The sequence below is a fragment of the Melozone crissalis genome, unplaced genomic scaffold (assembly GCF_028551555.1).
Source record: "Melozone crissalis strain CALT ecotype California unplaced genomic scaffold, PUWL_Pcris_2 ptg000016l_1, whole genome shotgun sequence".
Taxonomy (NCBI): Eukaryota; Metazoa; Chordata; class Aves; order Passeriformes; family Passerellidae; genus Melozone; species Melozone crissalis.
Window position 1 is genome coordinate 38,168,448 of NW_026535794.1, and position 27,742 is coordinate 38,196,189.

The 27,742-nt window shown below is 35.9% G+C and overlaps 1 protein-coding gene across 1 annotated transcript in view; it reads right to left on the reverse strand.

Annotated features, from left to right (window-relative positions):
• Positions 1–27,742, reverse strand: part of ZNF385D (zinc finger protein 385D) — a 412,256-nt gene that overhangs the window by 90,586 nt on the left and 293,928 nt on the right. Inside the window, 1 exon segment of the mRNA XM_054273561.1 lies at positions 3,358–3,468. Coding sequence (XP_054129536.1) covers positions 3,358–3,468 — 111 coding nt within the window.

Consider the following 27,742-nt stretch of genomic DNA (forward strand, 5'->3'; position numbering starts at 1 on the left):
TTCAGTAAGTGTTTTTTTTTTTCTTTTTCCAGGCCATAAGCAGAAAATTACTCCTACAGCTACATATAGGCATCTGAAATATCGTACTGAAGTTGTCTGGACCACATTTTACAGATACTTTTAGATCTTAAAGATGTAATGTTTGCTACAAGCAAGCATTTACTGGTGCAATAGCTCTCAGCAGCTGCCAAGATGCAAGTGGCAACATCGGGCCCTTGCAGCTAAGCATATATTTACATGTTTCACCCTAGTTTGAATGCACAATATGAGTGTAAATGATATATCTAGATTTCTCTGGAAAAAAAAATGGACTCCACAAAACCTACCTTTGCTGTTCTAATGTTTTTGCTCAGCATGGAGAGGCTTTGGTTATTTGCACATTTCTCCCTTTCCTTGTATGAGATTTATTTAAAAAAAAACCCATATGAACACACAGCTGTCATGAAGATTTATAGATAACTCCTTCACAAAGAAGGTAAATTATTTTAGACTATTGTACCGCCTTTTCTCATCTTTTTTAAATGTGATTTTTATACCATGTAACCAGGAAAAAAAGCTCTGCTGCTCTATCTAAAGGGAGAAAATTGTGTATTCTATGCAAAAAAGTCCCACAGACCAGTGTTATTGTAAACATTCTCATAATATTGTTGTGTAGCAGGAAAATGGAATTTCTATTCATTAGTCTCTGATAAAACCTATCTCCCGCATCTAAAAATAGAGACATATTGGTAGAATAGACACAAAGCCTAGATTCCTAGACAGAAAAGTTATTTATTGCTGTTATGGATTTAAACTGTGTTCAACAAAATATGATGAAAATGAAAGGTAGGAATATTGAGTAAATGAAAACTTTTTCATGATAATAGGAGAAAGAATTACAATGTGTGTGCTTGCCATTCATAGTAGAGTTATCAAAAATTGATAGCTAACAGCTCTTTTTCTTCAAAGCATTTTTTCCATTGAATCGAAATATTAAATCTTTAGTTTACCACATTTTTTGCTTCAAACACAGGTGGAAATTTCAAAATTACCTTAGCAATGGAGGAAATAGCTCTACCTATTCCCCTCATTTTGCAGAAAAACATTCCTAAACTGCAGTGGAACTCTGAATACAAATTATTTCTTGAACACCTCAGCAGAGCACTTTGTGATTTTCAGCAGTAATAACTATAAGCACTGGAATGAGGAGACACCATCATAAAAATATCCACAAATTGCCTCTGTGTGGTAGTGAGAAGAGGGAGAGATATCATTCCAGGTTAATCAATGGGCGGATTTTGGATCGTAATCTCTCAATCAATCAACACTCTGGTAGCTTTAAAACTTAGGCAAATACTAAAAGTGGAAAATGAAACATACTCATCAAGAAGGTCACCCCATTCTGTAGAGATAATATTGATCTATTAGACAGAGGGGGGCATTAAAAAAACCTTCTGAACAGTGTTGGCCATTTGAGTTCAATAGCCAACACTGAAGGTGTGAAGGGACAGATAGATATCAGCTAGTCTTCCAAGAGTTTTCTGTGAACAGCTTAAATTAACACATGCCTTCTGAAATCAGTTTTTTGGACACTGTAGATGGCTCTGAAAATGGCCTCTGCTTCCTCCCTCTCTGTTCTTCAGAAACCTTTCTAAAAGCAGCAGAAAAGGAGCAGTATGGGAGCAGAGTAATCCTCTGAGTAAAAAGTATCAGTGTCCACTGATGCTTTTGCTTCTCTCTGTGTAGAAGGACTTTTACTTCAAACATTTTATTCTGGAAAATGCCTAGATCTTCTCAGCTGAAAAATTTTTCACTCCACATATCAATCCAATTCGTGTAACTGCTAATGGACTGAGTTACTTTATCAATATGTTCGTCTTATCTTTTGTCTAGACCTTTTTGAAGACAAACAAATGGTATATCCTCTTTGAAAGGAGGTGTTTCACTCTGATGTGTAACACAAGTATTTGATCTCTCTTTCAGCTATATACTGTGTCTGGTTCAGTGTGACATGCTTTTACCTGAGACAAAGCTGAAAAAGCTGAGAATTTTGAGTGATAAATTGGGCTGCTTGGTTGGTAAGATCCACTGTGGCTCAGAAGTCACCATCATCCCCTCCTCATTAATGACTCAGTATCCACAGTTCTAATTTTGGCATCTGGTTTCTAAATGGAAGAGCCTAATTTGACTCTTCTATTTATATTTGTGATGGACATGACAGTTCCAGAGAGTGTATTGCCCTTCCTTGCATCACTCTTTGAGAATTATATCAGTGTTATAAGAGAAGGTGTCCATTCAGTAAATGAGCCAAATAACCTGGAGTCATCAGTAAAATTAAATATGTGATGCTGTCTGGTCCAGAAATTGTGACTGAGTTATTTTTGAAATTATTTCTGAGGGATAAAAAGCTGAGAGGAATGAAAAGAAATCCAATATTTTCACTCCCAGATGGGAAATCCCTAAAATTAGGCTTCAAGGTTCAATTTAAGTTTTTGACAAGCTCATGGTTTTGATAAATAATCAATAAACTAAAAATAGTACAAACTGTATATAAATAGCTGCCTTGTAAGAGGCAGGAGTACAAGAAGTATTTCACTTCTTCCTATGACTAGAATTAGAAAAGAACCTTGTGGACACTTTTGGGTTTGACCTCACTCTAAGTCAAAACATTTTTATACTGGCAGAAGTAACTTCCATATTTAAATGACGTAGTGAACTAAAGACAGGGGAAGATCAGTTCCCACTATCAATGCCCATGTGAAGAAACTTCCTGAAGAGCCTAGAATAGCAGAAAAAAATCACTTTACTATGTCAGGTTTGGTCTGCATACACAGTGATTCTGAGAAGGAAATAGAAGAGCTAAAACCTAAGAGGCTTTTCTGTGACACAAGAGGTATTAGTTGGCAAGGAGCACCACAGCACAGCTCCCTTGGATAATTGTGGGAGACAGGTTTGCTTCCTTGGTGTATTAGAGAGCATCTCCAGTTCAGCTTGTTCTGCTTTGTTGCTGGAGAAGTGACAGGATGCAGGGTAGGAGCCAACTGAAGGGACACATAACCAGGACTGGTAGAAGAATTAGGATCCAGCAAATATACCAGCGTTATTAGCAGTAATGGATCAGTCAATTTTTCCTGTTTACTCTCAGTGCAGCACAACTGAAGTTGATGAGCTTACAGGGATATATTGTCAGGGAAAATCTGGCTGGGTGTATAAACACTACCAAGCCATTGTGTTTATTTGAAACAGCCTACAGCCTTTTCATCTGCTGAGCGACAAACTGAAATCATAACGTTTCATTTAGGCTCAATTTCTGAAAATTATGGCACATCCTAGTAGATAAGTACATATTTCTCATCTGATACAAAATGATCAACTTACATCAGAATTGAATCTCAGCTGGCAAATGTTGCATGATATGATTTGCTTTCTTCGATGAGGAAGAGGAACTCCAAATGTATGATTTATTACAGCTTTTTGAATTGGGTCCATCTGTGAAGAGAGAAGAAGAAAAATAAAAAGCTTTTGCTGTTCCACTGTGTGCTATGTTATCTAAAATCTCAAAACAGATTCTGCATCATTCCATACTATGACCTAACAGAAAACTACTACTTTTCTTTAAACATGAGTATTTATTTTTCATGTAGTTATAGAAAGAGGTTATGCAGAAGGAAAAGAAAATGTCATTGACTTTCTTGGAGTACGTATATTTAGCTCAATTTTATATTTCCCTTTACTGAAGAAAGGTATGAGCTGTAAATGCTGAACAGGTTTTCCTACCCAAACATCAATTTGTGATTTTTACATCAGAGAAAAGCTAGCTCAATAAGCAAAAGAAGAACATTTTAAATAAAATTACTAAGAAAAAAATTAATGAAAATTGAAATAATATTATGTACATATAATTTCAGAATAGCACACAATACCTCAGTATTATGAAATAATAATAATATCCTGTGAACCAATAAATAAATCTCTTCCTTGAAACAATATCTACACAATTTACAAAAGATAAAAATCCTCCAAATGTTATTTTCAGTCATTTGGAGGAAACTATTTTGCATAGACTCGGCTTTAAGGATGAATTTAGACCTTTATGAAAAGGATTATTCTGAGCTAACTTCCACCAGAACACTGATCTGATAGTGTCTGCAAGCCAGGTTCCTTATTAAAAAAAATGTATGCTATTTTGCAGAGAACTTCACAAAAACTACTTGAGGTATACTTTTTTACTTGGAGGATTGAAATCACCATCCCCAAATTCATTGAACAAAATGCTTCTTATTTCTTTTTCACAAAAAACATTTGACAGACACTTTAAAAATCTGGAAATAGCTTTGCAGCAACTTGGTTAAGCCACTGATATTTTTTACATTTAAATTGTTAAAAAAAATCACATATTTTGAATAATTCTGATAATCAGTATTCACGGTGTATGTAATGAAAAAGATTCCATCTTTCTCCCTGCCCATGTCTCCATGATTCACTGTTTTCTAGTCTGTTGGCAAAGGGTTATTTGATAAATAAAGAATCAGAGCTTGTCCTTAGAGTAATCAATTATTCATGAAAGCTGTAATGGTAGACAGTCATGGCCTGTATTGCAGTGAATCCAGAGCAGATCACTACAGAATTTTTGCATCACCTGACAGCTGTTCAGTGTCAAATATGAAATTGGTCTTTAAATTAATTCCTGTTGAAAAGAAAATAAGATTGATAAAAAAAAAATAAATAAACATACAGACACACACAAACCCTCCAACCAAACCAAACAAGACAGCAGAGCTTTATAGAGCTGCAGACTGGTCTGGAAAAAATTCTCTGTTTGAGCATCTTCAATTTGATATGAAACACTGCATACATTTGCATACTGACCAGTATAAAAGAACACCAATCCCACCTAGAAACGAAGGATGCCACTTAACATTAACCCCAAAATAACACTGATGACTGAGGGCATAGTATATCAAGCTCTGAAAGACAACAGCAAGTTGTGTAAGACTTTCTGCAGTAATCAAGGCATGCTCTAGCAGCACTCTTTTACTGAGTAACACAATCTAGAAAAAGCCCACAATCCAAAAACACTATTATGAACACCAAAAATGACACCACTACATAGGAAAGTAAATAAATTGTAACAGCTCTTCTTTTTTTTGACTGCTCCACAGAGAGGTGAATTCTTACACTAGCAGAATCAATAGACCTGTATCTTGCTGTTTTTAACACTAAAGCATGACATGGTCTTAACTGATGCTAATTCTGTGCTGTTCAAGCTTGGAAAAATTCTGTTCCTCTTGCCACTACAGGTCTAAAGTAATTAGGGAAACCTGAAGTTCAGATACATGGATAAGTCAGCTCAGGGTAACAAGAAATTGTGCATTCTTTGATCCAGTGAAACTGTTTGGTTTCACATTAGCCACAGCTGTGCGATTCTTTAGAGAGCTTCTTTGTTCACTTCCTCAAGTTATGGCACTTGTCAGATAATGTGAGATAATGGCCTTCAGTGTTACCCTGTTAATCTTTCCCACTATCTCACAAGCGCCCATTATCTCACAACAGCTTGAGAAAGCAAACAAAGTTCTTTATGGGTTAAATAAAAGGTACTACCATGGTTCAGAAGATAAAAAAAGTAACTTTTTTTTTTTTTTAACTGGACTTACCCATCTTCAGAGTAAGTATTCTAGCACCAAATGAGGTTGGATTTCTGAGGCAACTGATGCTTTCATATTGAGAATGAGACAAAATATTTTTTAGAATTAAAACCGTCATGAATGTGCAAAACAGTTGCTTTATGTTATACTTAATTTTAATTTGGTCTCATGGAAAAAATGTGTGGTTTCTTTCCTAATAAGACCACAGATTTTTCTCTTGTTTATCTGCTGATGCTGAAACCCATCAGCACCCTTCCCTTTGAGTTTTTAAAGATGTAGAATTCTAGGTATACAACTACATGGCATTACTGGGAATATGATGCTTTGCATTTGTGGTTCTAAATGAAGAAGAACTCTGGATAGTTTCCAAATTAATTAAGAAAAACTGCTTCAAAATAATAATCCGTTCTCTGCCAGTTCATAGACTCATATAATTGTTTGGGTTAGAAAGCACCTCATAGATCATCTATTTCCAACCCCCTACCATGGGCAGGGACACATTCCACTAGTCCATGTTGCTCAAAGCCCCATCCAGCCTCGCCTTGAACACTTCCAAGGATGGGAGAATTGTTCTTTGATACTGCAAAGCACAGTTTTAAGTTAGACTTAAAAACTTAGCACCAGATTCTAATAAATTAGGGACAGAATGCTTGAGGGATATTTAATATTATTCGTTTTCCCTGAAGATTTAATTTGGGAAACATTATCAATCCATAAATTCCAAATAAACATCCAAAAGCATCAGATAAGCCTCTACAAGTTTTACGCAGGAAATCGGAGAGCCAACAGGATACTTAGGTGCAGCATGATAAGGACTCAGATCTCACAGATACTGGAAGACAGAGAGGAGACCTGCTGAGAGTCAGAGGAATAGAGCTTGCTGATTGCAGAAAATTGAGAGCAAGAATTGCAGGGAAATATAGAGAGGGTAATAGTATCATATAGCTGAGATAACCAGTAAGTGATGAGATACTTTAAAGCATCTCCATGCACTTTGAGACTTACTGAACATTACTAATTACACATATAAATTTCATTTCAACTTATGTAAGTGATATGCACTTTCAAAATAAAGGTTATCATGATAAACTTTGATAAAATCTGCTTTTAACTCATTACTAGTTCTCTTTTACAATTCTGGATTATATTTCTTAGACTAAAATAATTTAATTTACTCTCATTTAAAGTGAAGGACAGAGAAGTTTGCACTTCACATGAAAGATTATCATTCAGATGTCAAAGCTGTGCAGAAGACCAAGGCTGGCAACATGTCCCTTTACTTCCTCTTGACAATATATTTGCACTGTACATTACAACACAAAGAGAGTTTGCTCTGAGAACTGCACTGTTTGACTTGTCTGTCCCCTTTTGGCTTTCTACTCTCCAGCACCAGACATTTTCTATGTATCTCACTTTTCCATGTGGTCAGTCTAGGGATAGCACAGTGCTCAAGGTTTAATGCAAACAACAGGATGACTATTGGATTGAGAAATTAAGATAAATATATAAGTTAATTTGATTAATTTTTAGTTTCAATATATGCACATCAATAACATCCTCTGTGTTTTAATTAATCAAGACAGAATTTGTGGCAAGATGATATGATTCACATTCTTTGATCAAATAATGTACTCCCCAAAATCTTCAGGAACTTACCATACTTTAGAAAAATCCAGGTTTAAACCAAGGGCATGATAGAAATTGTCCCCTTACTGCATATTCTTAGCTTTGACCCTATCACTATAATTTAGTTTTGCTTGTTTTAAATTCAGTCATGCCAGACCTATGATATTATCTGTATTCCTTGTTCTTGTGCTCACTATAGAGCATGAAATGCTCTTTATTTTGTGGACTGAAGGTGAAAGGAGTGGCTGTTGCATGAACTTTTCTGGAGGAAGCACCTACCACAAAATCACCAAGAAGTTGACCCAGGAGATCCCTTGTTATCCTATCTGGGACACTTTTCCACAATCACCACAGCTGATATCCTTGAAGGCTGGCTGTAGCCAAGTCTTCATCTCATTAAATTTTCAGTAAAATCTGTGTAATGCAGAACCTGAGATGGTATATTTTACATACAGAGAAATCTGATCCCTTTGAAATTAAATCTTACATATTTTCCACAAATAATTGCTAAGTGTTTTCACATGCACACATGAGATTTTGTGTGTGTGTGTGAAGAATTGTTTTATGCTGAAGCTGAAATTGAAACACAGATTTCAACAAATTTCAGTGTCTTCCTGAATTTCAATAATTTTTAATATATATAATTTTTATTAGTTTCTTTTCTGTGACTTCTTATCCCAGAGGCATAAGAATATGCCTAAGTTAAAAACCATAGCAAAGCAAGAACCAAAGGAAAGCATGTAAGCTTGATCCACAAAGGCTCAAATCTTAAAGGGGATATAAAACAAAGGGACTTATTTTTTAATTTTGCATTAAAACCAAAAGCCATGATATGAGCATTTCAGATGCTTAAGGTTTGCAATAAATTGAAATTCACTAAAGCCTATAAATGAAACCATCCAGGTCAAAGGATAAGATGATGTGGATGCCTAGAGCTTGTTCAGAGCATATGTTAGGCCTAAAGCAATCAAAAAAGTAAGAAAGTATTTTTACCTCAAGACCAAAGAAATTAGCTGGAAAAGATTGACTCAGACCAGATATGGTCTTACACTAAATGAGCAGAAAAACATGTCAGGTCATTGAAGCTCACAGGAAAAAATTGCTCTAGAACATTTGAGAAGTAATCAAAAAATAAAAATTATCCACCAAATTACTGATTTCCATTACTTGAACAGCTAAGTGAATTTAGTGACACAGGTACCACCACCTCCCAGAACCTCTTAAAATCCAGATCCTAACATATTTGATATTAATATTGTGCTTATTTGGCCTCATTTTGTACTTACTAATTCATGTGTTTGTAGAAGTCCAGACCGATGGCAAGAAACATAGTCATAAATATGTAATTATATACATCTAATTGTAATAATTATGTACAATTACTCATAATATAATTCCTTTAATGTTATTTTGATTGTAACATTGCACTGTGTTAGGGCTGTAACATTGATAAGAAATAAGGATAACTCAGTACGGGTTCCTTTCATTCACTCTCTTATGTTCCAACAAACAGCGAAACTAATAAGAGAATAAGAAACATTTTAAATCCTATATCAATCTTTGCCATTACCAAGCAAAAATCCCAAAATATCACATCCTCCACGTCATACTTATTGCTCAACCTGACCCATTTTTAAAACTGCATGATAAATGCAGATTTAACACCAACCAGTTCAAACATAAAACTGCCTACTTGATTATTACTGTGCCATACTTAGAGAAACACAGAAAGGTTAAGCCATAAGAATGCTCCTCAATGGTGCAAAGTCACTGTCTCATAGCTCAGGATTCCTAGAGCCAGAAATTTTCTCACAGCATAATTTGACTATTTCAAATTGAAAACTGAGCAGCTCCTCTGTGATCTCAGTGGCATCAAGAATTCACAGACATTTCCTCTGCAATCATGCTGGCCACTTGTAGAGATGCAGCAATATTATATTAGATACACTACATTGTATTATTATTACTTATGCAGAAAGTTAGACATTTTGGAGAACTCTTGGACTTTCAGACTTATATTGGCTGTAGAGACTGCTCACATTATGAGCACTGGGCAGTTGAGTAGAAGCTACTCCTTCTCCAGGTAATACCTGGCATCTGCTGCATTTGCATTTTCAAGCAGCACAAAGCATGTGCAATGGGTATAAAACTTCCTGGAAAAATATGAAGTACTGTGTGTCACACATTGCTGTTCATTTTTGTGTTTGCACAGCAATCCCAACACTCATAAAAGTATTTATTAACCATGCACATTAAAAAAGAAAATCTCTCTGCAGAACATGATGCTTTCCAGAAGTGTCAGACCTATAACTTACAATCTACCTGACACCTTCTTAATATCCAGATGACCATGTCAGAAACAGAACACCTCAGCAACAGCTCACCAATTTGATCCTAAGTATATGTGACATTCTACATTTCCATAAGAAATAAGTCCCATTGTTATGGTTGGCACTCCACGGCTGTTTTTTTCAAAACCACATTAATCTGTGAAAAAGAATCTTATAAACTAACCAAAGAACTCAATTCAAAAGGAATGGTGGGAAAAGCTTAGTAAGCATAATTAAACACACACACAAAAAAATTATGTTCAACAGTAGTTTGCTCTCATGTACAACTAAAACAATATCAAACAGAATACACATTCTAGATGCGCTATCTTGCATGGCTTAGCCTTTTGCAGCTAATTTATTCAATGTTGCCCTAGTAATTATGGTGAATAATTATGCAGAGTTGAACTCAGCACTACCCATTTTTTCTTAGTGTCTACCATTACTGTTTTTATCAATGAAAGAGGGTAGAACTAACTTGATGCTTTCCATGTACGTAAACTGAAATATTGCTCATCCTTGTTAAATATAATTCATGTAAAATATCTGCACCAATGACAATGATGCGCAATATTTACAAAATAATTACTTATCTTTTAAAAAGTGGTATCTATTAAAAACAAAATTGCTGTCAGTTCTCAAAAAATGCAACAGATCACTAAAATAGTACTTAAGAATGAATTCCCAAAGTAAAATTTTTATTTTTTTGTTGAAATCCTGTGTTTCTTTCTTTTTTTTTCTTTTTTCCTAGCTGAGCTATTTAATTGCAGCAGTTGTCTAGTCACCTTTCTGATGTGACTCTAGTATTTCTTCCCTTATTTTTTTTGTAGATTTTTCCACTTGCAAATAAGATGCTGAAGCAGCAGCAGTATTCCTGGCAAGCTGCTTGAATACAGAGAAACCAGTCAGAGCAAAAGGATTTGCATTCACAGTGGTATTGCACACAAATACTGTAACCACAGAGAGATTATGCAAATCCTTATACTCTGATTGTCTAATAATGGTTGTCAGTCAAAAGACAAAAATTTGCATATGCTAAGGCTAGTGAGAAATAATCACACAGTGATTATGCTAATCAAACACACTAAACAACATGTGAAGGATTGTCAAACTGGAACAAATCTGTGTATGTATGCTAAATACAGAAACACACAGTACTAAGAGAACATTAAGGTTGCAGATCAAGCCCTTAAAAACATGAAATGCCTATAAGCCTTAATTTGACACCCTTGTGAATTTATATTTCTGAAATATGCTCACATCTTTTCCCCAGAAGGTTTTGGCTTTGTTTGCTTAGAAGATGGACAACATTCACCTAATGAGCAACTGTTCAATGTTGTGTTTTGTCCAAGAGGTTCAATGAATAACCCTAAACCTCATTGACTCTATAAAGCTGAAACCTCACTCCCAAATGGGAATTATCAGCCTATTCATTGGCTCTCCTACAGTCTTCACTGGCCTAGGATGTGAGTAGTTCACAAGTATAATTAACTTACTTTGAAAAATTCTTTTTTAGATAGACGGTATTTTCTCAGAAATAAAGAACAAAAATTGTAGACCAGTTCCAGCTACTCAACCTAATGAACCTGAGAGTACTTACTATTATATTGCCTTTCCTATGTTCCCCACAAAGTTCCTGTTTGCAGATTCATCTGTGAGCTACTAAACACAGCTTTACCACTGCAAGTTGGACTTACAATCCACAGAGCTCTCTGGGAAATGTTTGTGTTAAGCTACTTGCCTAACATCTCAGGGAACAACTCTCTGGAGTTGTTCAGAGAATTGTTTCAACTGATTTTCTAAAATGGGATAGCCCTTATTTTAGTCCTACCTCATTCCAAATATGCTTTCTGGTTTATGCAACAAACAGAGCAAAAATACTATGGATAATAAGCTCCTCAATTGTGAAACCATGATTGATTACCAGTGCTTATCCAAAGGAAAATTCTATCAGACCTATAAGATTCTCCTAAAGAAGAGAAGATGAAAGGCAGCCAAATGTGGTGTGTTTATCATACTGCTCAATTATCTAGTTGACAACACTCAATACAACAATTGCAGCATAAGAACAGACCAACACGAAACAGATCACCTTGAAAGTGAGAGAATTACTCATTCCATTTCTAGCAGGCATTAACAAAGTGGTGTGCAAAGAAAGGGTGGATTGCTTCTTTTATCTGCTCACTTAAGTGAGCACTGGCAGATGGTAAAAATATGATTAAACCCAAAACAATTGCTTAAAACAAAGACACATAAATGCTACACTCTCCCTAAAGATATCTCTAAAGATACCAATAAAGATAAAAACCCAAGGTTCATAAACACCATTTGTTTTCTGAGACTCACCAAGAACAAAACAAAAATAAGTTCATGAGAAAAAGAATCAATTTTAAAAAGTTAAGGGCATTTTAATGTTTGTGCTCAAGAGTTAGGAACAAAAGGTTGGCAGGGCTAATGAGGGTTGCACAACAAATTCCCAATAGCATCATTCATTTATGAATGCACCTCAGAAAACTGTACCAAGTATTATAACTGGTATTAATAATAGCGAGTCTTTCTAATCACAACAACAAGAAAAGCAGGATATCTGCCTGAGAACTGGCAGAGAGGCACTTGATTCACTCTTACAAGTGAATTGCTTACAAGTATCAGGGTGCAAAGTGGTCTCTGAACACTACATGTTTTTCAGAGAAGTGACTGGATATGTATGTGTTTAAGGACTGAGAAAATAATCCTGCAATGCTAAGTTCCTGTTCATGCTGCTACACTTTTTTAGCCTATTTAAACTATTCTTCTTATTTACCATTTTTATTCTGTTATATAACTGGAATGTTTAAAGAGGTATATAATCAACTTTAAAAAATCATTATATGCTTCAGACTTCATTAAAATACTCTATAAAATCTATAATTTTAGAGCATTTCAACACACGTCACAAAATCTTACTTTATTAAGATTTAACAACGGGATAAGTTACAATTCTTAAGCCATACTTGTAAAATCAGAAAATAAAAAACTAAAAGGGACCCCAACACATAATTTAATCCATACATCACATAATAAAATGAAAAAATATTAAGAGGACAGAATAATTTTATCCCAGGTTCTGGTGGGTAATACTTCAGTGAGCAAGTATTTTTAGGAAGCATGGGCTAAAATATAGCAGTTGAATGTTGTACAGAATGATACTTTCCAGATTCTCATTTTATAATTGTTTCAGTGTAAAACACTTCAACATTTCAATTGAAAAGTTTTATAAAGCTGCTCTGCTTGTTTAACCACCATAATTCTCACAACCCCTTACAATGGAGTAATTAGAAAACTACTGCATTTTTCTCTTGGCTTTTAATAGATGTCTGTCTATCTTCAGAACCTGGTACAAATACTTCACTTCAAGTGGAAGCTGAGATATTTGCTAGCATAATTATTTGACTACCAGTGTTCCTCTGGTGTGTTTTCTTTTTTTTTCCCCATTCCCTTCTCTTGAAAGGAAGTTCTACTCTCCTTTTTGTAATAATTCCAGGATATAAAACCATGTGACCAACTCTCATCATTGTGTCTCACATCTGGAGATTCAAGATGATCTTATTTAAATTAATTGCATCACCAGCACTCAATAGAGAAGAATAATGTTCCTCACACTTCTCACATATGAATGGCTGTAGTTTGCACATGCAGCTGAAAACACCCTTATAACATGTAATGGTGAAATATGAGGGTAAATTATGTCCATGGCTATATTCCTAACCCTAATAGAGATCACTTAAGAGCATTATAACTCCTTGCATGCAAATAATACTTCACCTTTGCTCAGATCATGGATTATGGACCACAGGAGAAGTCATTAACCTGCTTACTCCCTCCATAACATGATTACCTCTAAAACCTCCCTGAGTTTTTAACCAGGATAAGACTGAGTGTTCAGGATATTCACTTCCAATAAGAGAGAGAGGAATATGAAATTGGAAAATGGGAAAAAAAAAGTTGCAATTTCTTGATATAGTTTAAGAGCTTACATAATAATGTAAACAAGCATAGCTCTTAGTAACTATGCATGCATAAACAACATTAGGATTTGGTACTAAGCTGAGAAAGATCCCAAGATAAGGGGAAATAAGTGGTCAAAGGTGATTTGCATTTTAATAAAGTACTTCTAACTGAAAAATTAACATCTACCCGATTTCCTCTTCAGGCTCTCTAGGAAGAAGAAAGCAGGAAAATATATTAAAAAAATAATTTAGAAATAAATGGAGGTAATTTCCAACTCCAATAAGTGGAGATTATAACCCAACTCCCAACCAGTTGAAATGTCTCATTTTCTTCATGGTAAAAAAACAGGACTACCTTCCATTTTGATAAAAAGAACACACTTATACCTTCACTGGGTATCCACATTGTGACTGTACTTTTCCAGTAATTCTCCACAGATTACCACTGAGATTCATTCCAACTCCCCTGTCAGTCTTAGTGACTAAGTCATTAGTGCAATCCTGAGTGCACTGAACAGCTGTGGAGAAAATAGTTATGGCTCATTCACTACTTGAAGTGCTTTAATCCCTTCCTACTCATCTCTGAAATGTGATGCATTAAATAATTCTCAGCATGTTTTTATATAATTTGGAAAAAGATGAAACATTAACAGTGTACTTTTCCATGCAATTTCATCTTTGAAGTTTTATCTGAGTAATATATCAAAATTAAAATTTAGAAAAAGGTGTTGCCAGGGAAGTACCAGTCTGACCCCAAGTTCTGAGCTTTTTGTAGATCAAAACAGAACTAAATGAAACCAAGGAAGGAAAGAAATCTGTTTTTACATGTCTGCATATAGAAATACCTGTCTATGAGTTCAAGATACTTTAAAACAGGATTAAAGTTGTAATCTCCCCTCCTTGCAAGATTCTACTACCATAAAATAAGTATTAATATAACTACAAATACCAAAATGTCGAGTTAATAAGAACTTTTGGCTTCTGTCACAACTTTGGTAACTTTGATTTTGGGAAAGGATGCTATCACAAGGTGAACAAATTCACTTTACTGTCATGGCAGGGTGTATTGGTTTGGACTAGTTCACACATTTTCTTGAAATATCTGATTGTTTAAAGTTGCTTCATATTGATTTTGATATTGATTTTTGATCTTTATCAAAAGATCAAAAACTCGAACTGGATGCCTGAATCAGCTTTGACTGCACTGGTGGCATACAGATCCTGGCACACAGAAGGTAATCAGAGGTTCATTGACCAGGTGAGGACTCTGGGCTGTAGTCCAGCGAGTAAGAAGGGATGTTCTGTCTCCCTCCAGGCTGCAATCCCAGATGAACTAATACATGCAAATGGGAGCCAGAATTTAGGCAAACATGAATGGATGAAGCAGCTAGACAGTGAACTACTGCAGGTAAGCAGCCCTGAATAGTTCTTCCATCTCCTCAGCTGACCCCTGCCAGCAGGACAGCCTCACTTCACATTAAGTGAAACTGTGGTGTCCATTGAATCTTTGGAACTAGGGAGGCTGAAAAGGATTTGGTGTATATTATGAACTTACACATAATAGGAAGTCTCATCTGAGTATTTCCCTTTACAAAGATCATTTACAGACAGGTAATTAACATGAAAACCGAGCTGTACTAGAACTTTTGGCAAATCCACTTGCCCTTATGCACAGCCTTATGACTTTGCAGGAGACAGCACAGGCATAATTGATTCAAGATCATCCCTGTCTGGAGCACCTCACAAAAGTACCTGTGGATGTGAAAACAGGCAATTTTATTGCCTGGGAACTGTGCAGTTGTTGTCTGCAAGTCAAGTACTTAAAGACATCTGTGCTGCTAGCAGGTCTTTTCAGAGAAGAAACTCCAGGATGCACAAGCGGTCCAGCTTTGATTATTTTGAAGGTTTCACTTTTGCATTGTTTAAGGCCTATGGATATTTTAAGTGCATTGTCTCCACTTTTATAGTAAAAGTTCTGTCCTGGAGATATCTAAAACACAGAATAGGTATGAAGGACCGGATAAAATAGCAGCAACTTTCTGAACTCTGAAAACAAATGAAGAAATAAAAAGTGCAGTGCAAATTCGCACAGGGTTTGCTCTTGTCATCTTAGATGTCTTCAGGGCTCTCAGCCCTGTCCCTGGTCCTGTTTACTACTCAGTTAATTATCTGTGATTATAAAAACAACATCACAAATGAAAACATCATTCCTCCTGCTGCTGTAAAGTTTTTATACTGATGTAATATTACAGATGAACCCATGACTTATTCCTGCTTACCTTGACACTCTGATGGAACAAGTGCAAACCAAGGCTTGACCTTGGATCTCAGCTTTGACAATTATGATTAGATCTTAATACACACTGCACACATTCCAGGACCAGGATTAATCATTAATGATCAGGATCTTTGTGACACACTTAAGAGGCCAGGAAATATTATCCTCATCTTACACGTAGGAACTGAGAGCAAGTAATATTTCAAGGTCACTGTGAAGGTCTGCTACTGAATGCAGAGTTGAAGCCATCATCTCTTCCACCAACTCCTTCTTGCTAGCTCAGAGCAGCATTCTTGATCAACCCTTACCACACCTTGTGTCTTTTGGCTCTTGTTTAAAAAGACAGTCTGATTTTTACCCCAGCAGCTCTCAGGAACAACAGTATGCACAAACAGTTCTGCCATGGGGTAGGATAACTAAAAAAGTACTTCCGAAGCAGCTGCAAACCACAGTGCTCCAACCTTCCATCTTTTCCTGTCTCTTCTTAAAAGTGCTGCCGTCTTTTTGGGCACTAATGAGAAAACCCTTCTTTTTGTTATTTCCTTGTAATTTGCATAGCAGATTGCCTCTGCAGTGGCTGTGCCTACAGCTTGAAAGAAGCAAAAAGCAGGAGACTCAAAAACAGAATTAAAACAAAATGTTGGTTGTTATATTGAAATGGACTAGTGTCTGTTTTTCCTTCCACACACACAAAATATATGCTATTATAAAAGGCATAAATGCAATCACCCATTTGAATAAAAAAATGATGGGAAAGGTTTTTTTCTTCTTTCCCTCTTTACAAAATCTTCAGTTCACACTCCACATGAGGAGACACACAGCACATTTTCAGCATGCAGCAGTGTCATCTGACCCTGAAAAATCCAGTATGTTGTTAAGAATCATCATGTTTATAAACACCATTTCTGAACTATCATAATTCAAGAACCTGGTTTTAGTTTTCCTTTCAGATTTATGATTACTGAAATGGCATTACCAGTGCAAATTTTCTCTCTCTCAGTTCATGCCTTTCTCTCATCAAATCTCACCTTTTGCTGATCAAATCCAAAGATAAACAAGTCGAAAACACCCACGTGGCAAAAACTTTTATGATACCAGGCTGGTCAGGTTTCCCAACTGTTAATATTAGACCTGGACTCAAGTAGAATGTGCTATTTCCTGGCTGCTGTCTGCAAAACCAGCCACTCATCAAATCTGCTTCTGTCTGAGATTAGTATCTGAATTTGCACTTTTGTTTGGCCTGATGACTTTAATGCGAAAATCAGAATGACGCCTTCTGGCCTCCACAGAAACCAGAGAGAAAATACATGTGCTTTCCTTAATACGCTTTGATCAGAATGAACACCTCACTAATGGTGGTCAATTACTATGCAAATATCCAGTAATTGCACTAGTCAAAAGCAAAACATGCTACAAAAAGCACTTTAAAAAATCCTCAACAATCCACAAACAAAACCTAAGAATCCCCAAGTAAAACCAGAAATGAGCAGTACAAGGCAAAAGTTAATTATTAAGAAACGAAGAAAACCTGTTTCAGTCTAAGTTTTCAAAACCTATGTTGTTTACACTGATGTAACTACAAAAGAAGAAAGCTGCAACTTTAAACTGGCACATTGTAAGTCCTGTGTTTCTATAATTATGCTTTTGCTGTCTAAGATTAATCAGGGCAGTTAATGATGCAAAAAATTACATTTATAATCCAGTCTGAATATAGCTGTACTGCAAGCTATGATCTAAGTGCCATTAAGGTAAATGGAATTAATGGGCTGTCCCTGGCAATTTTTATATCTATCAGTTACTAATTAACATTCTTCTGCAAAGAATAATTTATGGGGGAAAAATACATACAGAAACAGTAATGTTAAAACTTGCAACACAGAGTGGTCACAGGGTAGCTGTGCAGCTGTAATAGACAATGTGTTGTGCTCGTTTCAACAGAGAATAAGAAAGTGCCAACTGGCACTGCAAACAGTAAAATCTTTTATGTTAAGTAATTTATTTTATATTACAGCAAATTATTACTGCCAAGGATGAACTTTTGTGAGAAATCTCAACTTCAGCTAATAATGGAAGGACTGAGCAGAAGCAACAATAAAAGCTTGGTAGTTAAATTAGCTAGTAAGAAAAATGAGCACTGTGTGTTATCTTTGTAGATAACATAGCACATTTGCTGCTCCCAGCTTGATTACTGATTTTATGCATTTAGTACTTGCATTAGTTTTAAAAGTGTTCCTGTAAAACCTTTACTGCAATCTTATTGTAGCTCCCTTGTATTCCTCACTTTATGACACAAAAAGCACTGCATAACTTTTTAGGGTCCCTTTTGAAATCCTCCTTATCTTCTTGCCTATGAACCTATGCACCATCATTTCACATACCAGGAACTAATAGCAGAGAATAAATCTTACAGTGAACAACAAAGGCTCCAGAGGTTATCATATGCCTCCTCTTTTTTTTAAAATAAAACAATTTTTAAAAAACCCTAAAACATACACAGAAAAACAGCCAAACCCCTTCAAACATTCATCTCCCCACCTGCAAAAACGGCCCTAGGAACAGTAAGACACAGAAGTGGGTGGTAGAATCAAAATCAAAATCTAATGGTGATTGTTGCATCTGAAAAGTATTCCCCACACTAAAGGCAGTGGTAGTTAGTGGTTTTAAAGGAATATCACAATTTTTAGGTTTACTTACAGGACAAAAACAAACACGTTAATCATTCTGAATTTATACTTACAAAAATCCAGCTTAGAGTTAATCCTTCAAATCCCTGGTAACAGTATTATTCCAAGTAAACATCATCAAATTAGGTTGATTTCAATCTTCCCAGACCCTGACCAAAAATGGTATATAACTACGACAAGATCTATTACAACCAAAAATGGCAAAAATAATGTTACTAGTATTTATATAAGTGAGATTCATTATGTAATAATGGCATTCCTTCAGTTTAATACTTATTTCCTATGTCAATCACAATGAATCTTGAGTTTAGAAAAACAATTCACCAGTATGACAATTCACACTAGGAACAATTTACTGCCTTCAAATTGAAGTTGTAAAGCAACACTTAGGATATTTGCATTTTATTATAACTTAGGAAAATGCCAGTGATAAAAAACATCCTAACTTCAGAACTTACATGAACAGCTACTTTGAACATACTATAGATAATTATCAGATAAGAATTTAATTAATTCACAAACTGGGCAATTTTTCACATGGGGGAAAAAAACCTGAATTCTTGAGAACAATAATTACATTGCTATCAAAAATGTGTTGTACACTGCTAAGAATTCCATTCTCCTGCTATAGGAATAAGTGCTAAGCATTCTCGCATGTTCTCTCTTGTGTATATCCTCTCCTCCCTTTGTCACTCTGCTAGGACCCCTCCAAAATACAGAATTGCCTGTTTGGACTGCAGAATTTTAGTTAGAAGGGCAAGAGAAGCTTGCTAGAATAAAATACTGATTCACAAAAGCTGATAATCTTGCAGAGAAAAGAAGGAAAAGTCCATAAACCCAGTATAGAAAAATACAATACACCTAGTGAATTTGCTGCTTCAACAGCATAAGGAGAAATACATAATTTCATTTTTTTCTGAGGGAATTGAATGAGATAATAGATAAATCCCATCAGGATTGGTCTGACTGCATTGCAGTAAATGATAAAGTAGGTGTCCAATATTTTCATTATACAGGCTGGCACATTTGCAATATAACTAAAAATACAACACATAATATGTATGCAAATCAATGCTTTTAAAAAATTATTTTAATGCATTTGATTTCAAAGCATATTCAGATTAAGAAAAACTAAAACCACAAAACAAGCCACCACCACACAATTTAAAGCTTTTCTCTGGTGCTCTCTATGCCAGTGCATTAGGCATGTTATTGCAGGGGCTAGTGGTGCTTCTACACTAAAGGTTTTAGGCAGGCTTCCCCACTGTAACCTCTTTGTTTAGGAATTTATTAACATATTGGATGATATGCTGTTGCTCTGAACTTCATAGAAAGGAAATGGAGCTCTTTTCTAGGGGAGTACTTATTGACCTAAAATCAAAGCAAATGGAAATGTCATGTAAAAGTATCTACAAACACCATGCCAAAGACAAATATTTTTGTAATGCAAAAGGCAGATAAGTAAGACAATTACATGATAATATGGTTCAATCTCTTTAGTTATTTGCTTTTAATAGTGAATATTATGTTATTAATAGAGCTAGAGTGACTGTTCTGACAGTGGAATTCAGTCTTTTAGTCATCTATAATGAAATGTGCTAATTCACCAGAAGTTGCTGCATAGCAGGTCATTGTGCATGCCTTTGATGTGCAAATTCATGCTTAAATGCTTTGAAGACTTAGGGTCTAAAGTTCATACTGTATCCTCAGCAATTTAACATCCTATCCATTGGTGCTTTACCTGAATGCTGTCTTTGAGACAACTCTTACAACAGCTGGACAAAGTGGGACTCATTCTGCAATACATGCAGTGTGAAAAGCAAATTTTTAGCTAGTGCATAAGCTAGAAAGAGTCTTCATTCTTACACACATTATGTGCTTGTTGCCACATTATTGCCACTGTTTCAACCAATGTGAAACAATCAGAGTGTTGCACTTCCAAAGGCTTCGCAGTCCTACAAATGTTGTTATGAACACCTAATTTTTAAACCTAATAATCTAAAGTAATTAAGTAGGGCATTATCAATTTGCATTGTGGTAGTTGACTGATGTTTTACAGCTAATCTGCATTTGTCAAAATAAATGAAAAAAATTAATTGTCTTATGGTACAAAAACATAGATGCAATTGCAGGAGTGAAAAAATTCTGATTTTATAATTCAGGCATGAATCTGCTCAATTAAGCAATTTTATTATGTTAGGATGGTAGCTCAGGGTATTGGAAGCTAAGCACTGGAATGGATGGGCAAAATAACTCCTTATGGTCAATAAGCCCAAAAAAAGTCCTGTAAAGAAAAAAATTCCTCAGAATATAAAAGAGGTTTCATCTCAGACCTACTGCTTACTACTTACTTACTACTTAATTACTGCATCTACTACTTACTCTTGTACTGAGATCTGCCTTAGTCATTAACAAACTAGGGAAGCTGTCACTCTATGCATCTTCTCATCTAAGTGTGACTCTTCAAAAAGCAGTCTAAAAAGGTTATAACACAATATATGTTCCCTGGGGACAGCTACAGTTACTCAGAAAAGCACCTCTGAGGTGACAAGCACCTTGGTTTTCACTTTCCTCCAGGTGGATGCCAGTGACTCAAATAAACAAGCTGCTGCCATTGCTGTTACAGGGCACCTATGGGCGCTGACCAGCTCCTGAAAGTCTTCTCAGGTGCCCATGACAGAAGCTGCCAAGAGGCCTCAAACAGTTCCTCAACAGCAAAGGGACCTCCTTTGCAAAAAGGTTCACACAAGCAAAGAGAATCATTCAGACTTCCCAAAATCTGCAGATTTGACCTTCAGGTTTACCTTGGTGCTTCTTAGAGAATTCAGTTACCTGCTTGGAAGCAACATCTAACCCCAGGTATAACCTGGCAGGCAGCTAAACACCACACAGCTGTTTGCTCACTTTCCCCTAGTGAGACGGGGAAAAGAATCAAAAAAGAGATAAAACAGAGGGGCAGAGATAAGTACAGTTTAATAGGACAGAAAAAGAAGGCAAATAAAGGTAAAAGAACACACAAAACTAAGGATGCACAATTCATCTGCTCACCACCAGCTGACCAATGCCCAAGCCTGCCCCCAGGAGGTGAGCTGTCATGCCCCAGACAACTCCCCCCAGTTTTCTTGTTTAGATGCTATATGGTTACGATGCCATGTGGTTTGGAATATCCTTTTGGCCAGCTGGGTGAGCTTTCCCAGCTGGGTCCCTTTACTAACTTCTCATGCATCCCCAGCCTCCTTGTTGACACAATGATGTGAGAAACTGAAAAATCTCTGACTTAGTGTCAGCACTACTCTGCAACAACCAAAACGTTGGTGTGTCATAAAATTTTTCTCATTCTAAATCCAAAATACAGCACTGTACTATGAGGAAGAAAATTAGTTCTATCACAGCTGAAACCAGGTCACTCAGCCAGGAGAGAAAAGTTTTCCTCCTACACTTTCCCTCCTAAACTTTCCACAACAACATGTCAAAACATTTGTTCTCTGTTCCATTACCTTTTCTCTCTAAGCAGGATTTTTAATGTCTTAAATATTTTTTTTTGCTCTTAGATGCTAGCTTGTAACAAGACAAGCTTGTTAACTGAGATGGCAACAGGAACATCAATATTTTCTGGTGACAAGCTCATCATTTTTTCTGTCAGGGGACTTAATATACTTTCTAGAGATAAAGTGTATATCCTTCATTGTATTCTTCAATACCTATTCCTCCCTTGAAGCCTCATTTGATTTCATTATTGAGCAGCCAGAATAATACCAAGCAGGTAATCTTAAATATAATATTCATACAAAATAACATTGATTCTCCACAGCCTTATATAAAATTTCCTGTTCCAAAGCACCTGTGATTGATTTCTGGTTGTGCCTTTTTTTTCTTCCTGCTCTTTTTTTCTTTCCTTAAGCGTTTTTCATAAACTGGGAAAAGTTCATAACCATGTTTAAGTGACAACAGATCAAACAATTTTCCAATGCTACAATATCACTGAAGGGTTACTTGGAAAGAAGTGGCGCCAACATACTGAATCCTGTGTTGAAATCTATTTTAGTCTCATTTTCTGCTGACAGTTGCTCTTTTTTGCCATCCAGTGTTTACACTGTTGAATGACACAAGTCCACTTTTTCTACTGTGGGAGTCAAAACATTCCTATAAACATTGAGGTAAGACTTTCTATTCTTCAGCAGCAGGTAGCACTTTAGCTCATAGATTTACAGGAAAAACATGACTGAAGAGATCCCAAGGAGTGTGAGTACAAACACACAATTCCAATTTGAGAGATGCAGAATTCTCCCTATTCCTTCTGACTCATCATCTGCAATATCTCTCTTCCTCCTGTTTGTCAACTATGCTACCAAAATCAGCCAGAATTCAGGGGGTTTTGCACATCCTGATCTTGTTCCTGCTAGACACAGAGTTTTAATTACATAGAGGGTAGGACAGTGGCACTTTCACATCATTGGTACTGATGAATTGAAGGAAGACCTTGTAGACAAGGAGCCCATTTTGAAGATGAGGAACTGAACGGTGCCAAATGATGACATATTAATGAAGTTAGTAAGAAGGAAAATGGGCATTCTACTGTGAGATTCAGAAGGAGGAAGGCATATTACTAGAGCTTCTTAACTAACACATAAAAACATAGAAAACCAGTAGCTCAGAGATACAATATTTCATATGCACAGATATAACAAATGTGCAGATTGCCAGAAAACTCTCAAGATTTTATTTTAATGTTCTTGGGGGAAGAGGAAAAATTGCCATAGGATCAGAACTGCCTGTTCCTTCATTCTTTTGTCTACTGTTCTCTATACAGTTTCTTGCAATGCACTCCTTTTCCAAACAGGCTTTTATCACAATCACCTTGTCTAGTTTACTCCTAATGAAAAATTTAAGAGATATGCATTAGTCCATCCTTTCTTACTTAGGTGACCTGATTAGAGGGAGGAAACTCAGTGATTACATAATTCCCATGCTGTTCTGTCATCCAGCAATGACTGCATTTATTTCAATACAGACCAAGGAGCTCTTTTTAATTCAAAAAGCAAAGCGGATATAAAGCAAATCAAGCTACACTAATATTAGACCAAAATTCATTTCATATGAGTTCCTGGCTCATATGAGTTAAGGAGAAGATGCCATCAAAATTTTTTGGTCTAGCTTTTTTGGATAGCCTTATGTCCCAACTCATGTTCTGAAAGAATAGTAGATGTATTTAGCCCTTTCAGGTAACAAAGCAGATGATATGATACTTGCTTCAAGGACTAGCATGCTAAATCAAATGCATAATGGTAACTCAAAAGCAAAATACAGTTTGCTGAAAGTCTCACTTTAGAATGATACACTTAAAATGCCTATATCATAATTTCTATACTAATTCTTTCTCAATGAATGAATTTTCTTGTAATGTATTCTATCGTAATAGTTTAATTTGGGCCCCAGCTAGAATATTGCTAACGTAAACTTAAACTCCAGTAATATTCTGGATTGAGAAGTGTGAACTTGTTCCTACAGAATTTATTTGCTGTCAATTCACTATTTATTCAGCAAAAAAAAAAAATTGATTAGCTATTTCATTGTTTTACTTTAATTGTCTTTACTTGGCACAGCCATTTACAGCATTTAATAAATCTTTGTTCCAGAAAAGATGTATGTCTTCTACTTGAGGCTGCAGCAATCCTAGAAGTTATAATGGACACAGATACAAACCTGTAACATTTTAACCACAACATGGTAAAAATATGTACAGTTAAATATAATACTATACTCCCATTTGTCCTCTGCCCACAGGTACTCAAAAATACACTATTTGTTAAAAGACTCTGGGAACCATTTAAAACTAAAAATACATTAAACAGAACATAATTAGTTGCAGCCAACACTACTACTTAAAAATTACTAGGAAGGACATAGTTGATGTATCTAATCCTTTAGGCAATTTCTGGAGTATGTAAGAATATTTGGTATCTCTGAGCAATGAAGACAATTGACTTAAATCACATTAAAATAATGGGTACTACATTTGAGAAACTGGAAATGACCCATTTTGGGATGTCCACTTCACATCATAGTCTTACGTTTGAAAGGAAATGGCAGCTACCTCATCCCACTGCAGAAAAGTGCCTGCAGTAAGCAGATACCACACAGTCTAGAGGAATTTAGGTCAATCTCCTGCTCAAACACTTATCTCCTGTAGGACATGAAGTAAATGCCAATGTCTTTCCACCTCAATTAAGCCATCAAAGAGAAAATGAGGTACACAGGGTGCTGAAGTGTACAGTCATTGAAGACTGAGAAATTCAGAAACTAGAACAACTAGCAACAAGTTTTGCAAACCAGCATGGAGGTTTATCCCCATCTCTTTGCAGAAAAATATACTACAAGAATGGATTGTCCTGGAGTCCTTAGCTATTTCTGCCATTGTATTTAGGAATAAAAAGACAAGTAAATTTCTTGACTACAAGTGTGCAGAAAGAGAGAGCACAGCTCTTTGTTTGTATGTATATATGCCAAACTCGCAGTGTGATAAATTTAAATTTTCTTTGTAGATGGATATGTAAAGGAGGAGGGTATTTGCCTCACCCACTGCAGTGGCCTCTATTCCTTACCCCTGTGCATTAGTCTTTAAACAGCCCATTGCTGAGTGCTAAGAGGACTGAGAGGGTTGGCATGTTCCAGACACGGCAGCCCTTTGAAATGAATAGTAACAGGGTCAGAAGGGAATATTCTGTCAGAGGTGAGGACATCACAACTCAGTTTTACTATGAAGGAAAATAACAGGAATGCACACCCATAGCAATGCATAAAAGACAAACCTCCAGAATTTTAATAGTAATGTTATTAAGCTGCAGGAAAATAGGTTAATCAAAGGAATTAAATTTCATGCAATGTCAAAAGAAGACATCATTTTATGTCAGATGTTTTGGCAAGCAGCATGCAGAATAAACTGCAAGATCTAATTGTGAGCTTCTCCCTCTCAATATGAATTTTCCAAACTGAACATCTCACTGTCTAATTGAAGCATTCAACCAGCATACATTCTGCTCAAACAACAGTGTGGATGTTGAAATACTGTATATAGGCAGCATTAATTTCTTTTGCTTTCCAGGCACCAAACCCTTGGAAATAACTATTCCTTAATTTAATGCTGAAATGTAACTTCAATTACTAAGAAGCAGTCCTTTCTTGATGAAAAACAATTTGTAAATATCCAGCAGGGAATGACATCACAGCTTAATACAAACCACAAATTTTCATCTCTACTTTATTACTTCTCCTGTTCTATCACAATACAGAGACACCAACAGGTTTTAAATCAAGACACTCATACATCCATGTTTGGACAGAATCTAGTCAGCATTCCTAGATCTCAGTCCTAAGACTTGTAACTTCACTTGAGAGTCATCCTTTGGACAGGAGGCAGCTCAACCCATATGTTTGATATCTTTTCTACTCCTACCCTCCATTCTCCTGCATTTGCTTATAAAATTTTAGCCAGAGATGAACCAAGCACTGGAAATCATATTTTAGGTCTCTGAGGAAAAATAGCAAAAATGCAGTAATTACAAACTTGGGGAAAGCATGTCTTAAACAAAGATCCATTTTAGAACATCACAATGTATTTTTCACAAACCTTCCTTAATTCTAATCTTAATTCTAATCTATCAAAGAAACTCTTTTTCTTTGATACTTGTGTTTCAGTCAGAGTTGAATGTTAAAGATGGCAGGAGTTGGGGGGCAGGGAACGAGAAGGTGAAGGAGAGGAAAAGGAGAGGGGGGTACTTGAAGCTTGTTCTAACATAAAATATTACTTTTCCCTATCAACCTTGCATTGCTTGAGCCACAGTATTCAGCAGCATTTCAGGCTGGACAAAACCCTTCTGGCTTTGTTTCTTCGTCACCTCCCTTTCATCATTCCTTATCTCCTCTAAACACAATAGTCTTAGTCTCTGCTTTGCTGTAATGCCTTTAGAATTCACAAGAGGGTTTAGCTTAAGAAAACATTTCTGGATGTCATCTGTTCCACATCCTTTGTTCTCAAGGCAGTGCTAACCAGCAGCATTGTCCAGGCCCTCACACCAGGTTTTGGCCAGTGAAGTTTTGAGTGTCTTCTGGGATGGAGAGTCCACAGAGGAAAACCAGTATGGTGCTTGACCACACTTACTGTGAAAAAAATTTTTCCTAAATTATAACCAGAATTTCCCACGTCAACTGGCTACTTCAAGTTTAGCATTTTAAGACAGCACAGTTGGTATAGAATTTATTGAGGGTAAGTGTCTCCTGCAAATGATTAATGCCATCCCTGGTGAGCATCTCAGATGGGATAAGTTGGTTTCTGCGGCTACCCATCTTTCTGCATTACTCTGGAAAGAGCTCAATGGTTGATACACATTGAACACTTTTCTTTTAGACATCAATTTTGGTCAGATACACCTCATCCACTCTAACTTAAATTTCTGAAAGGTCACAGAATGATTTGTTTATATCCTCCCATGCTAGGGGTTTACAAGCATACTTTGACATGTGCTTGAACTGTAAAGTATATAGAGATGAAAGAACAAAACCAGATTTTTTTTTTGTCTTTGTACCAGAATGGTCTCAAGTTAAATATTTCAAACATTACTAAAATAGTTAAATATACTAATTTGCAGCACTGATCTTTTAAGTGGCATTATCATTTTGGGGAAAAAATTTACTTAATAACAGTAAATTTTTCATTGAAAGTAATGAAAATATCAGTAATTTATTTCAACATTATTTTTTCACTCTGAACCAAAACTAGATCTCTTTTTTTTTCCCAAGTAAATGCCAGGAAAGCCTATGGCAGTCTAATTGCTTGTTCTTTCTACCATTAATTTTATTGACCTCTACCACCTTCCTTTTTAAATCATTCCATGAATATGCATTTGACTTCTAACACACAATTGGATTAAGACATTTGTCTTCATAGATCAAATATTCTAATTTGCTTCTTTGTTTAATTTGGTTCCTTAATACTGATTAGAAGGCCAAATCTTAATATATTCAAAATATTTCATTTAACCATTTGTCTGAGGAGGAGTCAGCAGGAGTGATTGCAATAGAAGTGAGATATAAAGACTAAGTCAAGAAAATCTCAGTAGTTAGAGTCATATACTTCAGGGAAAACATTGTAATAGAGGCAAAAACTGTTGGGAAGGAGAACTATTCAATATCTAGAAAGACCAGTAGATTTCTT